Here is a 17,697-nt window from a genome sequence, read left to right on the forward strand (position 1 = left end):
TAGGTGATATTGATATATTTTGAAAAATATTTTGCATTCCTACTTTGACTGAAAGGCAGGTGTATATTTCTGTATGTACTGTACAGTATACAGTATGTTTGATCATGAGTAAGTAAACAGAAATCATTGGATACTAATTTAGAAAATTTATAGCACAATATAATTATTGTTGGAAGCTCAGAAAAACATCAAAATACAATCTCCTCACATATAAGAATGCAAAGTTTTAGGATGGTTTATTTTTGTTATTTAGAGCAAAGCACAGTGTTGAATCTGTCATAAAAACAGTTCCTTCTGTGGTTGGGTGGTTAGAATAACATTATATTTACAGTGAACATAAAACCAGGAAGAACACAATTTAGTTACTATACTATTTTAAAGACAAATAACACCCACAAATCCAAGTACAGAGATGTAAACCACGTACAGGAATTGAGAAGAAACATGAGTAAGAAATAAGCTCTCCAATTCATAGAGAAAGCACATAATTCCATATAATGCTGACTGAATTTTACAAATATCAAAAGTACTGGCTAGTAACCAAGGTTTTGTTAAATCTCTCAAACATCTGTATTTGTTTGGGCTAACCATCAGTTCTAATTCGTTCTAATAACGTGAACCTTCTGAATAAGCAAATCTGGTAACAAAAAGGAAAGTGTTAGTTTGCGATGACTAAATCCTGTCTTAAAACTGTGAATCACAAGAATGAAAAGCAAAGTGCACATCTTATGATGGCAGTAAATGATGCTGATCTTCTGATGCCTGGATCAGCTCTCGTGTGGTTTTGAAAGTATGTTACTACCTATTTTTACTTAACCTTTAAACATTCAGAATTAAATTATTTATTTTGTAAGGTATCAATGACCATGTTTGTGTTGTCACATGTTGGAATGTATTTTGGTGTATTTCTGACATCTTTATAATAATCAGAATTCAAAACGCATTCTCAAAATAGGTTAGAGATGTACTTATTTACATTACTATTGTATACTGTATGTGGTAAAATTCATCTACCCCTTGGGAAGACCCAAGATTAAACTTAGTGAATTGCTCCTGATCACTGTCAGTCCTAGGGTGTTCACTGAAAGTGCAAAGTTAGCATTTTCACACAAACACAGCTCATCGGAGAACTTTGGATCTCCCTTTTAATTCAAAGCTACAATGTAATTAAATTTTAAATTTAACAACATATGTTCCTTTTTCAATGATGTTATAAATTCTACAGTTTGGGGTACTTCTTTTTTAGCATCACAGAAAAAAAATATCTAGAAGCAATCATCCAAAATTAAAACTGACAGTCCCAACAACTTAATGAATCACTCCTTAGCTCACTTCTGATCTCTACCAAAACTATCTATTTATACAATTCTAGGGCTCCATGTCATGCCAGTTCGCTGTGATTCCAACACCTTGGATTGAAGGTACCCATGTTAAGGAAGACACATTGTTGAAAACAGCTTCTTCTATGAACAGAGCATACTGTATGTGCTGAAAGGTACCAGTGTGAACTTCATCACAAAGAATCCAAAACAAAAATATATAAAATACAAAGGCCTCAACAGGTCTGGTCTACTTTAGACTACCTTTGTAGTTCTCTCATGCAGCCTGTAAATTGGCTTCTGAAAGATTTTTAACTCCAGATGAAATAGCGAGAAAAGTATTACCTTTCATCCAGCCCACCACTTCTCTTAATTTTGCCTCAAGGCATTCTCAACAAACTACACTCTGATTAGGTTGCAACTACAGAAGGGTCACCTCTTCATCCTTTCTTCTTCATGAGCACACACCATTAAATAACAGAACACAGCAGTTTTTGAATCAGTCCAGTGAAGTATGTGGAAAATGCACATTTATATTTTAGTGGCTAGTGACAGAGTTGTAATGGTTGGTGTCCTGTCTAGTTTCAGAGCAACTACTCCCAAAGTGCAGCACAGTACATTTCACTAATTTAAAAATATAATCTGCTGCAGGCAACCTGATTTTGTTCCGGTGACCTTTTGGCATCATAACTTCAAACATAAATAGAGAGCTTTGACCCATATAGTGAGGCTTGATTAATAACAGGAAGAGGCCATGCTTGCTAGATCTGGTAGCAAAGGCAACTCTGTATTTTAGTTTCCTTACTCTGGTAGATTATCCTTAGACAAGAACAGCAAAAACACACAACAATCATTATAGGACAATTTTGTATGTGGAAAAGTTTTGGAAATATAAATCCATAAACAAATATATTAAAATGAAAATTAATTGGTTTTACTATAAACAGAATAGAATAGCACATGCATTGAAAGTCTTGATGTTCCAAAATTAAGCATAAAACTCCAGGTGTAAATACTGTATCTTACCATACCAATAAATCAAAACCTAAAGACTTGTATGACTTTCAATACTGCATGTATAAACAGAATGTGAAAAATACTAATAAAATACCTCATTTTAAAATAATGTTCTTTAAATGTATCCATACTTCAGCAATCGGTATAGTGTTACGTGCAAAAAAGATATAAAGTTACTGCACATCCATGCAAAAACTCTTTCACCCCCAGGTTATGCAGTCTGCACTAGTGATCTGCTTCGCTTAGCTCATACCACAAATGTTGTAGAGACAGTGATAACCAGTATATAACACTAACTTTTATGCTCTTTTAGCCATTTGGTCACTGAATTTGTATTGCAGTTTTGTTGTATTGGAAATGTATTATGAATTTCATTTGTGACCAGACTTGAACTTCATAGCAGAAGGCACCCGGTTTTATCTAAAATAGCTTTTCCTAAGTTCTAACTAGGACACCAAGACCAAACAATGTAAAACAACCTTAAAGCTGAACTGATCCATTTCTATTCTTCACAGAAAGGATGACATTCTTCATAAAATGAGTTTAGTCTTTCTGTCCTCATCATACTGCTAGTATTACAGAAAAATCACAAGAATCACAAAAATCACAAAATTCACAAAAACACACAAATCACAAAATTGAGGTTACATTTTTTTAAATTGAATAAAACTCAATATGAGTAGAGCTGTTATGTGTCCATGGTGTGTGCAATATATACATGTAGTGCAGATATGCTGAATACAGTGAAAACTGTGTGTCCATGTAGCCATATTAAATGGTAGTTTTGGATACACTGTATTATGGTCAGGCCAGAGCTTTTTTGGAAGATTGCCAGTTGTCACTGGGTGACAGAGCAACAGATATAATCCCAAACCACTTTTCTAATTATTCACTTGGGTCTTTTCCTAGTTTTCCTACTGTTCCTAGTGGTGTAGTAACTCTAACTATGATGTCATGGATCTGATTGTTTAGTTTCTGTGCTCAACCTAATATGAAACCTAGCACAAATCAAGTGATTTTCAACAGGTTTTTCAACTTTCTGAGGCTGTGTGAAACTAAACAACAACTAAACAATGTCACAACATTAAATTTACATTTTTAACATGTTTCTGAATATTTTTCAGTATTATGTATTAAGAAATACAAGTATTTTTGTCAACTCATTGATACAGAATATATTCGGTGTTCCTTTTCTTACATTTAACGCATTTCTTATTGAGAAATTTTGAAAAATCGTGATGTAAACCTACACTTTCTGAGATAAATGAGTTTTTCAAAGGGAAGAAATCTGGAAACAACCATAAGTAAACCCTTAACATACACGTAATGAATATCGCTTAATTTAATAACTTGGTATATTGATCTTTGGATGGAAGTAGACAAGTGCTAAAGCTTTTAATTTTCCATGTCCATAGCAATAGCCTCATTTCCACTGGAAACAATACCATACAGCCTCTTACTTTCCCACATCAGCAAACTATACAAATGAGTGCAGCCAACACTAGCACACTATGTAAGCCTAGGCCTGATTATTTCCACTTAATTAAGATTTTTGTGCACATACCACGGCTGTGTTGGAACATCTATTTTCAAAAGGCCCAGGACAGAGCATCACGTTTCTGAAGGACAGAGACATTTTAGCACCTCCATTTTTTCCTAGAAATATTGGGAAATCCAGTTATTAAAAACAAAATGGAACAGAGGTAAGGTTTTCTCTCTACAAACTCATTTAACATCTTCAGTTGTTTTTTTGCATAAATATATTTACTGTATATAAGAATATATCTCAAAGACACATTTTCAAAAACATTGTTAGCCATGTTCTCGTTACTGCAGTAATTCTTATTTGAAGACAGACAAATAACAGTAACAAAAAGTTCACAGTTCTTAATTAAAATATTTCCATGGCTGGATAAATATATAAAAACATATCTGAAAGCACACCAGAAATTGAAAATTGATCTTTATCCATCCGACATACCCTATAAATGAGGAATACTTGAAAATTCATCTGGAGCTTCAGATACCTACTAACATTATGTTTAAGTTTGTGTTGTCTCATCTCCTTCCCATTACTATAATAAACAGAATCTGATCTCAGAATTTATCTTCAGGTTTGACTGCCCCATTGGTCGCCCGACACCTCTGAAGGCTGGAGCTTTTGAATCACCACATGACCTACTAGTGTTGCACCTCCTGCTCACTCTCCATCTGCCTCCTACTGTACTTACAGTCCACAAAGAAGCCGTCCTGTGGTTCTGACATTGTCTTATACACTGTACCTGAAAAAAGCGCTCCTTCAAGTTTCTCCTCTTCACCATCATTTAATGTGATTAAGGATCTACAGTTCTGATTTACATGCGAACTGAAAGCATAGATGTAGTATGTTTTCCCACCCTATGCAAGTGATTCTAATACCTAATAAAGGCATAACTATTGAAAAAGAATGTGTACCGAGCTAAATGTTTTACTGTATTAAACTACAATTTACATTAAAATTAAGTTAGCAAACAATGTATTTTTCAGTCCCATTTATACTTAGTTATTAATATATACCACAGACTTTTGTATGAAGCTCCTGAAAGCTAGCTAAACCCCTCTTAAAATATTGCTTTAAATTATTTTATTATCAACAGGACAAAAGTCAAAGATGCTACATTACACATTTCTGTATTAAATATAAATAAATTGTGGTTCTATGTTAATATTTTCATTCTCCTTATCAAGTAAATTTCCTATTACCTTTCAACTGCATAATCACATAAGATCTTACTATATACTGTGCATCAGGACGGGTAATGCAAAGCACATTCCATCATTACTCTTGTGATGCTCCATCATATCACATTAACAGCCCCAAACAACTCTTACCCCCTTCTTTAGTAAAAACATGATGCTGTTCCTTACATATTTTTCTAAAAAAAAAAAAGCAAACAAGTTAGAATGTTAGAATTGTTTCACTGCTTCAAGGTGCAATATAATACACATATTATTTTAATATGGGCCAAACAAATGTTGGAAAGCCCAATGCCAAGCCAATCATCAGATATTTACAGAGAAGGAATGAAGAGACACTTTCTGTAACTAATGTCCATTATAAAGAAAACTTTCAAACCAAATTATTCATTAGAAGGTGTTGTTTTAACATGACAGGTTGAAAGAAAATAAAAATAAGTAAATAGTAAACTAAAGAATTCATGCAAAGTTTAACAGATATATACAGTTCACCTGTATGTTACAAAAACATTATGTACTGTATGTCAGATCTGTCTGTGAGGTGAAGCCTGTGGAGATTTCATAGTTAACTGTCACAGGACAGACTTTTAATTTTGAGCACTTCGGTGATGCAGTTCTCCCAGATGTGTAAAATATTATTCTACCAGCACAGATGTACAGAGAGAATACGTTTCTGCTGGTTTGGTGATGGAAACTCTGCCAAAGGCAAACCTGCCTCACTGACAGATCTGGTTTTACTAAAAGAAAAAATAGATCGATTTTCAGGGGTGTCCTGTAATGTTACAGGTAATTTTCAGCTCATTAAATAATTAAAGTAATAGACAAAATGAGTATGTCTAAATTCTTCATAAAACTATAAAATAAATCGTACAAGGGGCCTGAAACTGGGCTCCTAGCTTTCTCCCCAGGAGAAACACCTGTAATTCATATAGCAACTTGCCTCCCTCCCCAGCCCACTGCTAGGCCTAGTCATTGATATGAATTTTAAATTTTCATTCTGTTTTATGCTGAAAACTTCATTCAACATTACTTTCATATCACTGGGAGGAAAAAAAAAGTTCTAATAAAAATAATACATGACTGACCGCCAGAAATTCTAATTTTATACGTCAAAATATGACTTTTCAATTATTTTGTAACGACGTCTTTTTTTAGCTCTGCTTTCAAAATAAAATGATCTGTAAACGCTACAAGAAAAGACTCCAAAGAAGTAAGAGACTGCAACTGACCATGTTCTGAAACAGAAGACAATGGATAATTAAATGCGCCAAATGTGCCAGAGCATCTTAAAATTAAAAACTGACAAGCTGGGCGAAATACATTTAACATAATCTGTACTAAAATGAAATATTTACAATGTGTATTATTTTCACTTCAGAAACAAAGGCAAATATCCAACAACCGACTCTGACCCTTATTTTGCAGTGTCAGGAAACTGTAGGCACATGAATTAAAAGGACAGCCTGCCCTCTAAATCTTACCAGTCTAAATTTTTACACAATTTTTTCTTGCCATTTTTCTTGGATGACAAGCTTTTTCAGGCTTGTTTTTTAGAGGACTAATTCTTCACCCTAGTTAAAGACAGCACTGACACTGCAGACATCTGAAAAAGAGAGGGGTACTTTACGCCCTCAGAAACAACAGGTTCTCTAATATCTATCTTTCTCAAACTTGTTAATTCACATGAACAAAATAGATGTATTTTAGGATTTGGATTAACATTTAACTTATTATATTGCATTCCACTGTTAGATATTATAAACAAAACAAATTCTTAGCTTTTTCAATTTAAATGTATAAATAATATTGACTGCCATGTTGCCCAAACTATGGTATACACAACATTTTCTTCTAAGCAGTCCCAGATAGGAAAAATATATGTGAATGAACATTAGGTAATAATAACATATGAACATGTATGAAGTATTCTCATTGCATTTTATATGCAATTAAAATTGTATGCAAAGTTAAAAGTTATACAATTAAAAGTTATATTGCATTTAAACTTTGCACTTATTAGACAGGTTCCTTTCCTGGCATGGCAAATACTTTGCAGATAACCATTAACAATACTAGTTGTTTCAAGCACTCTAAAACAGGCACATTTATAATGAAATTCAGCAGGCTCGCTCAATTCACAATGGGAAACATTCCATCATTCAATATCTAAAAAAGGAGTGCTGTATTGTGTCTTTGTTCCTTTCTCTGACGATGGGAGCTGTGCATATATAATACATAGCTCTTAACTGATGTAATCCAATTAACCCCTGAGAGAGACCCAGACATAGCAGTTTAAAACATGCCTGTAGGTTTCATCTGCTTAGATATGTCTAACACATGTAACACTTTCTGCTGTCAAAGACAGTGCTAAAAATTGGTTTACTCTCTCTTGAGGGCCACAGACATAAGTCACCCATCCTGCCCCTGTTTCTGAAGTTATAAATTTGAGTTACCTCAAAAAATCATTGCTCATTTTTTTTACCCTAACACCCTTAGATGTGTGTATGTTAGGTAGCAATCACTTTTCAGCTTTGAAATGCACAATCCAAAATAAATGCATTTATATAAAATGCATTTATAGACCAGTGATAGCAAAGTCAACTATTCATCTGAATTAAAGTATCTGAAAAATATATTGATTTATATAGACAGGATTGCACAGATGGCTATCCTGACAATAATTAAATACGTGCCTGCAATTTATTTCTTAATTATTTGCACTGGAAATGTTTTTTTCCTTTTCTTGTGAAAAAACACAACCTCTTAACTGGTATTCCAAGAAATGAGCAAAACAAAAATAAAGGGATTTTCATTCACTTCCTATAACACAACAATTATGTGAACGTAACATAATTACCACATAATCACCCTAAAATCTATGCCACTGTAAAATGTAAAAAAGCTAAATTAATGACCAACTTTAAATATTGAACCTTCCAGTTTTTAATTAATGCAGAATGTGCCCCACACATTGTGTGTAACATCTCTAATGTTAAAATAACAATAAAAATTAAAAACTTTTTTTTAATTCCCACTTAAGATAAATAGATGACAGAAGACACTTACAGTATGTTAAACTGGAGTAAAATAAAAAAAAGATTTTCCAAGGCTGATGAAAGAAATAAAAAATAGGAGCATCTCCTCATTCTGACTTCATTTAAGCAATGCAATTCTGCCCGGGGATATGCACAAGTCATAATGCATTCAGCAAATATTCTTTCACCAAAACATGCACTTATGGAGAAATGGCCTTCAGCACAAGCACACACAGTGCATATACTGAAGGCACAATATCTCGCTCATCAATGCAAGATATATTGAAGCTTGAAAGAGATTACACTAAATCTCTGCCAAGTAAAAATGACTCAGACTTCACTGCGACTAAGCTTTCATGCACAAAACTTCAGAAGCCATGCAAAACTGCACAGAGGAGCGTAACTGCTTTAGCAGCGATATACATGCAGTTAGATCGCTTTCAGTTTCATCTGTCATTGATGCCTAATTAAACTTGCTGGGAAGCTGAGAACCGCTCGGAGAACAATTAGCACAGTTAATATTGTATAAAGGCATCAGCATATTTTGTTTTTCATTCAATGAAGCCACATTCCAGAGATTCCCATGAATACACATGGACTTCAAGTTGCCCTAGACTTCTTACAAACTTCCCTGTCGTTCCCCAGCAGATTTATTAAATTCCATTAAACTTTCAGTTGCATTCCTAATATGATGGTCTTAAGGTCTTTTAAAGATAACAAACAGATATAAAAGGCCTTAACCAACCTTTTTAACACAAACCCTAATGATCCAGCTCCACTTTTACTTGTATGTGCCTCAGTGGAGGCGTTTAGTAATATTTAATGACTTCATTCATGCCACAAGCAAAAGCACTTTTTAACTCATTTGATGAATTATTCCGCTAAACTCTTAACATTTTAATAAACAAGAAAGATTCATATGGTCTGACACTGAAGATCTCATTAAAAGTTCTCAGTGATTTTGCTTCATACATGTGGCACTCTTTTCTTTCCAGCAAAATGTTACATCTGAAAAACAGAACAAGCCCAGTCATTTATACTTCTGAGCTCATTCTAATTTACTGTAAATGTCTATCTAGGGGAGCAATGAAAAGAGGAAGTACAAATGCATTACACCAGTACCCACACAAGATATTCTAGCCTGATTAATTTACAATAAACAGTAGGCATCAGTTGAAGAGCTGACTAAATTAAATTACCGTTACAAAAAGTTAAATGTTAATTTCTTGAGGAGTAAGAATATGACTGAATTTAAGTCCATACCCTTTTGCCTGAATGGAAAAGTAGATTTTTAAAACAGTCCAAGTTTAAAGTTATATAGTGATAGCTGCAATGCAACACTACATGTGATTTCTTAAAGAGCAATAAAATATACAGATTGCTTCAGTTTACCTATCTATGAATATCAACAAGGATAAAATGGAGGATGTTTTTTTCTTCTCTTTTTCAGTGAAGCTATGCCACACCAGTGAAACCAGCCTATGTTTTAACAAATAACTATTGTTCTTATGAAAAACAAAGAGATTTGTTCCCAGAAGGGAACATTTCAATGATGCTGTATCTAGGTAGCCATATGTCTAAAAGATAGGATCAGTGCATTTTATGATCAAATGAAAGAGATTTTCAAATCTTAGACAATCTGAAGTGTGCTTTGTGAGACTACCACTACATAAACATAAGACAATCACATTTTTAAAACTCAGTGTAGTCTTTTCTTTTCATCACATAAAATAATTTTAGCTAAATTTCCCCCTATGGAATCAGATCTTTTGTTAATCATATTCATGGAACACTGGCAAAGTAAATTGTCTGGCTTCTTTAATTAGTCCTATATAATATCAAACGACATATGAAAAGAACTTTAGAAAACTCATAACTTTTACAAATCAATGTAAGCTTTCTGCAATCATGTTATTAATATCATCAGCAGAAATATGCTCTGACAACTGTTGCAATCTCCAAACAAGAAACACTCAGAACAATGGTGCATACACATTATAACACAACAGGGAGTTCTGAATAAAATTAATTTAATTTCCGTGGTACAGACTTAAGGGAAGCAAATGCAAGATGGACTTTGACTGTCCATTCAGAACAGCTGGGCAAAATTAACCCTTCTATGTCTTTAGTCTTAGAATTTAAATGATAATGTCACTAAGGTTATGATCTTATAATTTCCGCAGCGCCCTACTTATGTCATTTGCACACATTTAAATTCACATACAGATGCATATCTAAACAGATTAAAACAAACTGCACACAAAAGTAAAGGAAATGCTAAGGAAAGCAATCTTTCTATAATGCACATGACACCAGCAATGTGATGAAAAAAAGTCTTTACCTAACAATTCAAAATAACTTGATTTTATTCCCCACATTGAACAGATATTCCAACCCCCAAATGGAAAAATACTGAAATGTGTAGACTGCAACCAGTCTACTTCTGAAATAATTTCAACAAGCCTTCAGATTCCTGCATAACTGATTCAACGCAACACCAATATATTGTCCTGTCATATTAAATATGCATGAGGTGCGTGCGCAGAATCCAACTGAGGATCACATTTCCATGCTGGATTCGTGAAGCAACCGCTTGACATCCAATTTATTTTGGGTTCTTTAAACTTATGTTTCATAGCTGTGCTTTTTCTTTGTAGTGCTGACAGATAGAGTCCCACCTGTAGTATCACTCTAAGCCAGTTAAGAAAACATTTCTCTTCAGAAATTACTGAAAAGTAAAACCAAAGTGAGGTAGTTTATGTCCTCTGGCTCAGTCTCTGTCAGCATACTTCACAAACAAGAACATACACATCCAAATTAATAAATTAAATTTAGACAATTTTGCAAATTATTTGGATAAAATAAGAATCTTGAACAAACATCAGTAAAGAAATTGTTTATTCCCTTAACATTTAAACAATTTATATTCAGTAGTAATCTTCTGCCCGCACTGTTTCGAACACCAGAGTAATTACAGGTTTGAATTTATTATAAAGCCAAAGAATTTCAATTTAAAATAATCCATTTGTCACATAGCGAATCTGACAATACTATCATGCCACTGAAAAATAGTTTTTCTAGAATACAATATACTGAATATATTATTTCAAGATTTGAAAGATAAATATGAGTAGGCTTTTTTTATATAACCTATCATTTAAAACAGACCACAAATGAATTTAGTCACAGGCTCTTAGTCAACAGTAAATAATTATTGGTATAACTGGCTTACAATTGACAGTGACATTCAACTGATTATGTAGACTCCCATGTAAAACCATCCTTCTTCCAACACAAATTTGGTGGTCTGAAGCATTTGTTGAGCTGCAGTTTAAGTTTCAGAATTAGCATTTCTGTATGTACACTGCACCATACCTTATTACTCTTTCAAACCCATAAACTTAAGACAACAACCTAACACTGCATTACAGTGACATTTTTTAATTTTGTTCTTCTGCTGTGCTTGACAGCAAAACAGAACTCATAAGTGCTTTGTACAAGAAAAAACTTTTGATAAGGTACTGTATATAAGCACTTTTTAATTGAAAGCCAATAGTAAGATTGATTACTGGATAACTGAAGATTAAGTGTGCAACATCAGTGAATGTTTAATAAAAAATGTGACTTGATTGTTGAATTTCTGCAGAGCAAGGTTATATTTTTGAATCACAGAAAGATTAATAGACAAAACCTTGACAATTACACACATAATTAAGTCTACACAGAATGTTAACTTATGCAAATCTCCGAGTTCACAATAAATCCATCAATATATATGATACCCCTCCTTCAAACAGCAAACAATTTTGTAACTGAAGAATCCAGTACAGAAATCGTAAATGTAAAATATTTGCTAAATATCAACTCATTGTTAACCCAGTAACTGACCTTGCCTTTTCGCAGACCTTTAATTAACTCACAATAGCCCTCAACTATAATTAATCTGCTGCTACGTGTACACAACATGAAGGATCGCAACAATGCAGTAATGGCACACTGAGCTCCAAAATTATAAATTAATTGCTGGGAGAAAACAAAACAAAAACAAGTAACACAATGACTATATAAATACATTGCCTACATGGCAAATAAATGAAAGCTTGAATTAAATTACACAGTGTTAAAAGGTTTTGCTACTGCTGCATTTGTTCAGTTAAGCGTCTTCATTTTACAGCAAATAAAATCTGACCACTGTCTTCCAACAGAAACCCCGTTTTTTACTCTTGATGCAGACAAGTTAGTTCTCACTGGACACAAATTCATATTTACTCCCAATGTTAAGTGCTGTCTACAGATAAGCAATGCTGCACTTCCACTGTGCCTTCTATAATACCTGTTTTTCTGAACTTTCTTGTATACTCTGATTGCTCGTGCAGAAGGCAAGGTGACAGCATTTTATCCTTAATCAGATGAAACAAGTGAACATTTTATATGTATTTGCAGATGACCATGTACTAATATGTAACAGACACACTACCAACCCTTCATGAAACATCATCGTCCCATTGAAGAGTGTTCACACTCAGTGTGATACAAGTGCCAAAACGCTGGTAGCCATTCTCAGTAGCAATGTTCATTCCTGCATAAAAACGAGTACCAGTAATTTTGTGTTCCAATACATTCCAAAGGTAAAGCTATTATAAATATTTGCAGTTTGGAAAATATGTCCGATAGATATTAGGTTGTAAAACACATGAAAATCTCCTGCTGTGTAGTTACTGTAAGTGATGCCCTATACTGTACTTGTTTTATACTTGTTTTAACCTACAACGATCAAGTGATGATGTGTCTGTATGCTCGTAGAGTCAGCAATACTGAACGCACTCTCGACGGTTCGAATACAATTTTCCTCATTGCACATTAAAGTTTAAACAGGAAAACAAAACTAGGTTATAACACAATTGCTATGTTATGACTAGTGAGCTTCTATGAGGCGCTGAGGCAAAGACACCCTTTTACGAAAAAACACAAAAGATAAAAATAAACGACGACACTGATACAAAGTTACCTCAGCTTCCAGGAGTTTTCAGACTGTGTCCTGGAATTGCTTCGAAATCTTTGGAGTATAAAATTTAAAACTGCTACACGACTAACGTCTGACAACAGGTGCTGTTACAATACAGTGACAGAGACAAAAATCAAACCACATACAACACAACTCCCTTTAATATCGACTGAAAACGCATACATTCGGTAAAATGTACTGTTTTGTGCATTCGTGCGCTTGCACAGCGTACATTATGCAAACCTGCATATCTGTATTTTTACCCTTTTCACAGGACATAAGAACATATAAAAACAATGTATTGTGTACACAGTGCAATGAATGGTACTGTATATAATATTTGGAAAATATAGCAGTGGAAAAAGATACACTACTGAATCTTAACCTTTTATTTATTGATTTGTGTCTTTCCCGATCGATAATTATACAATGAAAAAAGCCTTAGAAGTGAGCTAGAGGATGCTACTGCCTGAATTATTTTCCTAAATGCAAATAGCTGGGTACTTCTTTCTATTTTTTATACCCTGTACTTGAAGTATGGCAACTTATAAATGATATTTATATTTACAGATAACAAAATCACTTTTGAGAGCCCATATCATTCATAGTCTCCACATTTGCTAATAGCTGCAGAGTAATCGAGAGAATTGATATCAAGTCGAATTAAAATTTAAATGACTTTAAACATTTCAAGTCCCTGAAATGTGTATTTAAATCAAAACACCATAGAACCCAGCAAACCAATAAGTAAGCAGATTTTAAACCGGATTTTTAGCAGTAATCTATGCCTGAAAGCTTAAAAAAATATAAAAAGATTAAGTAGTACTTCATGGAATCTGCTTTTAGCATGGAACAAAACCATTTGCCAGGAAAGTCAATCGAAATGGATGTTTTACTGACTTAGCGGGTTTCTGAAATTGTAGTACTCAGCTACTCTGTAATTGCTGCGTGGTTTTATGTTTATTGTTAAGTTACTATTTATGTCTGGTGCTTTTACAGAAAGATCAAAACAAAAGCGCAAACAGCGTCCATTAAGTTATATGGAGTTACTGCTACATGCATCTAGTGCAATGGTTCCTATGCGGAGTTAGAAACTAATTATCATTTGCTCTATCAAAATCTACATCCTTTTAATTGACTTTTAAGGAATATATATAACTATTCTTAAATCGTAGAGGTTCTGTTGTCATAAACTCATACACTGTATAACCACTAGGTTCGGTTACACTTCTACGATTTCGTTTTTTTTTTTGTTCCACCTACTAAAAGTGCTCCTCTTTTTGGAGGAGGTAACAGCGTAGCAGGGGTTGCTGCAAACCAATTGGTTGTGCCCTTCTAGGTTGCTAGAATTCCTTCGAGGAGAGGGAAACAGAAAAGTTTGGGAATTCTAGCCCTGTCTCATTTGGAAAGAAGCAAACGAAGTGTCGCATTCGGCTGCAAAGATGAACAGTATCTAAACGGTTCCGACTGGAACCGAGAACCCGGTCAGCATGTTGGACTACAGTGCGGTACCAGGCTGCAGAAAGAAGGAAAACACCTACAATTAAAAACAAGTCAAAGTAGCAGCGCACCAGCACTGACACGAGTTGCAAAATGTGACACGTTATTGAAAGATGGTGGAAACAGGTTAAATACACCGATACTGTACAATTAATATATAAACGCATTAGTTCCTAATTACCTTGTTGCAGTGATAATAGTCCAAAGAGCTCAGGCAACTTGGATCAGTTGGTAATGAACATGAACCCACGCTAGAAGGGGGTGCTGGATAAAATCTCACGTCCATCTCAGAGTCCGCAAGACTGACGGCATGAAAGCAGGTTCAATGTCTGTGACTCTCTCTCTCACTCTCTATTGTTTAACCGAACAAAAAAGAAACAGACGGAGAGAAAGAGAAAAGGGGTTGAGTCTTTCAGTGCACCCTTTCCTCACATCCGTTCGCGTTCTAACTTCAGCACCAACAAGCTTGCACGACTGATGCTCAATCGACTTTTTTAATTTATAAACTGGATCCTGTATTGTATTAAAAGATGCCAAGAAATGTGTTGTAGGAAAAAAGTAAAATATTCCAGTCCTTTATAAAAAAAAGTAACAAGGCAATATTAATCAAATGTGTTAGTTGCTGTAGTCCCAAGTGCACATTAACTTTTTGCTTTCCTTTAATAAGGTTTGATTTTCTTTCGTCTTTTCCCCCAGTCTGTCGGCTCTGCGTTTCTATTTTCCCGCTACGTTCGCACTCCCTCTTAGCTTTGTCATGCAGCAGTGCTTATCCATGCGTTCAGTTCAGGAGAGAGTCTCTTTTCGACTGTTCCTCTCCATGCTAAATGCCATGCGACCTCTGCTGATAATAGAGGGAACACAGAGCCGAAGGGGGAGGGGAGCTCGCTGCCTTGGCAACTGCTCCAGTTTCTGTTATTGTGCGATTCACATTAGCCGAACACTACTGTAGTGCAGTTTGTACAGCCGCCCAGGAGAAAACGCGGGCTGTAGTGTGTATTCAGGGTAATAGTCGTTTTCATTGTTGCCATTAAGTTGAAGGGTGGGCTTCTTTACTTCATTTTGCAGGTTTAACAAGACATTCTCAGGGACGAATATACAGCAATGTGTGTGCAGGCAAACATGTACATAGAAAGAATGATTAGTCACTCTCTCTAAATATAAGCACGCCCATATACTATATATGATGTTACTATTATGCCTTTTTTCTGTCACTTCATAAAGAAGTGGTCAAAATATTTGGTACTTGGATAACATTGGCTTCCCTGAGATGGGCTCTCAGTGTTGCACTTTTGTTTACTGTTTTGTCCTTCATTTCAATAGCCACTTTTCAGGCTTTGCTAAGGATACATCAGGACTAGGTTTTGATCTTGTTCAGTTTCCAGCAAGATTTTGTTGAATGTTCTGAACCCCCTTTGCATCAGAATAAAAGCTTAAGTAATTCCTGGTTTTAATGGCAATCAGCAAACCCATTCATTCAAAAGCCAGTTCCATTATCAGTAACCTCCTATTCAAAAACAGGTCGTAAAAACATTTAGCAGCAACTTAATTTTGTGAAACATGTTTTCTTTTATGTGCTTCAATAATTATAAAAAATGACTAAAGGTATTGAATTACTGTATATACAACCAAAAAGAAGACGAGACTTCCTGCAGTGAGGAACTGACATTCTGGTACAATGAGTTTCTTCTCTGGGCTATGCAGATCAGGCAATTGTAGACATGGCTGAGCCAGGGGTTCAAATCAAACATCCTAACACACATACTGTATACTGCATATACTGTATATATATGCAGTGTATATATATATGTGTAAAGTCTGCATGGGAAGACATGACATGAATAAAACCTTCTGGGCTAATGCCCAGATGAACCACAAGCTCTTTTACCCAATCACATAGATTTCCAAACCTTTCACCATCAACAGTTCAAAGTATATAAATCTCTACACATTTTGGTGTTGTGTCCCTGTCAAATAAGGCGTCAGTTATTATCACCGTTTCTATACTGTATGTTCACATTGTGTGTAGAGAGAGTGAGAATGTGATTGCAATTTATTTGTAAGATTTTTGCAAACAGTAAGTAAAAACAAAATAAAATCAAAAACAAAGTCAATAGTGCCAAAATTCCCTTCTTTTACTTGCCATATACTGTTTCTTCAAATATTTTTGCCCAGATATCAAATGTGTTCTTCCATCTGGACAAAAGTCACTTTAGAGCGTTCATGTTTTTTACACTTGCAGTTTCAGCAAGTGATTTTACTGAACTGTTTCAGCCAAGGACTGGTTGAACGTACTGTAGTTGTCCGGAAACCAAACTGTGGGAGTGTTCTTTTGTCCTGCATAGGGCAACTGCATAGCCACAGACTGTAGTCATCAGATTTTTGGTTCAAATTTACCTTTTCAAAATCTTTTCCGACTTTGAAAGGGTACGTTCTGGAGTAGTTGAAAAGATCTAGACATAGTGAGTATAATTGAATTGAATGTGTGATAATTTTTTGTGTGATTGACAGATGAAGTCTCACCTTGATGTATAGGAATTAATACATTTTAAAACTGCTTGAATAATGTAGTTTTGTAATTGTAGTTGAACAAAATTAGAATTATCTAAAAGAGAATTATCCCTGTAATAACTAATTGTTTCATAACTAATTATTTGCATCCTTTACAAACTTAAAGGTATAAGTTTTGATTCATTTATTTGGCCTTTTATATGGTTATAGAACAATGTTTATTTCAAGTTTTATTGGATTTGGGCTGTGTAAATATATTTGGGGATGTGCATAGTGATAAGATTATAATATAATTATATTATAATTCATATACTGTACGTTTTCAATTTACAGCTATTGTTGTGTTGTGTAAAGGTCTCATTATGTGCATGTTATTGTTCTACCTTGATGAAGGTAGAAGATTCTGGACTGAATAATTGGCCAATAAAAAAAAAGAATTCAGGAGCTGCTGGTATTGGTAGTGCATTTACGTGCTTCTGGATCCTTTTTCAGTTTCTTTTTGAGATTTACAAACATTTGCCAGAATGGTACATGTCAAAAAGACTACAATTTTCATCTAAGGTGGTGCTCCAGCTTG

At 34.5% G+C, this 17,697-nt stretch overlaps 1 protein-coding gene across 7 annotated transcripts in view; it reads right to left on the bottom strand.

Annotated features, from left to right (window-relative positions):
- tox2 (TOX high mobility group box family member 2) overlaps positions 1-15,436 on the bottom strand; it is a 146,042-nt gene extending 130,606 nt beyond the window's left edge. For 6 of the 7 annotated variants that reach the window (XM_069179449.1, XM_015364670.2, XM_069179448.1 and 3 more), the window contains exon 1: positions 14,794-15,436. In XM_069179449.1, the coding sequence (XP_069035550.1) occupies positions 14,794-14,898 (105 nt within the window). In that variant the 5' untranslated portion in view covers positions 14,899-15,436. Of the gene's footprint in view, positions 1-13,115; positions 13,183-14,793 lie in introns of those variants that run through there. The other variant, XM_015364671.2, reaches the window with a different exon arrangement.
- Between the last annotated feature and the right edge of the window lie 2,261 nt (positions 15,437-17,697).

This window comes from Lepisosteus oculatus, chromosome 16 (assembly GCF_040954835.1).
Source record: "Lepisosteus oculatus isolate fLepOcu1 chromosome 16, fLepOcu1.hap2, whole genome shotgun sequence".
In the NCBI taxonomy this organism is placed as follows: domain Eukaryota; kingdom Metazoa; phylum Chordata; class Actinopteri; order Semionotiformes; family Lepisosteidae; genus Lepisosteus; species Lepisosteus oculatus.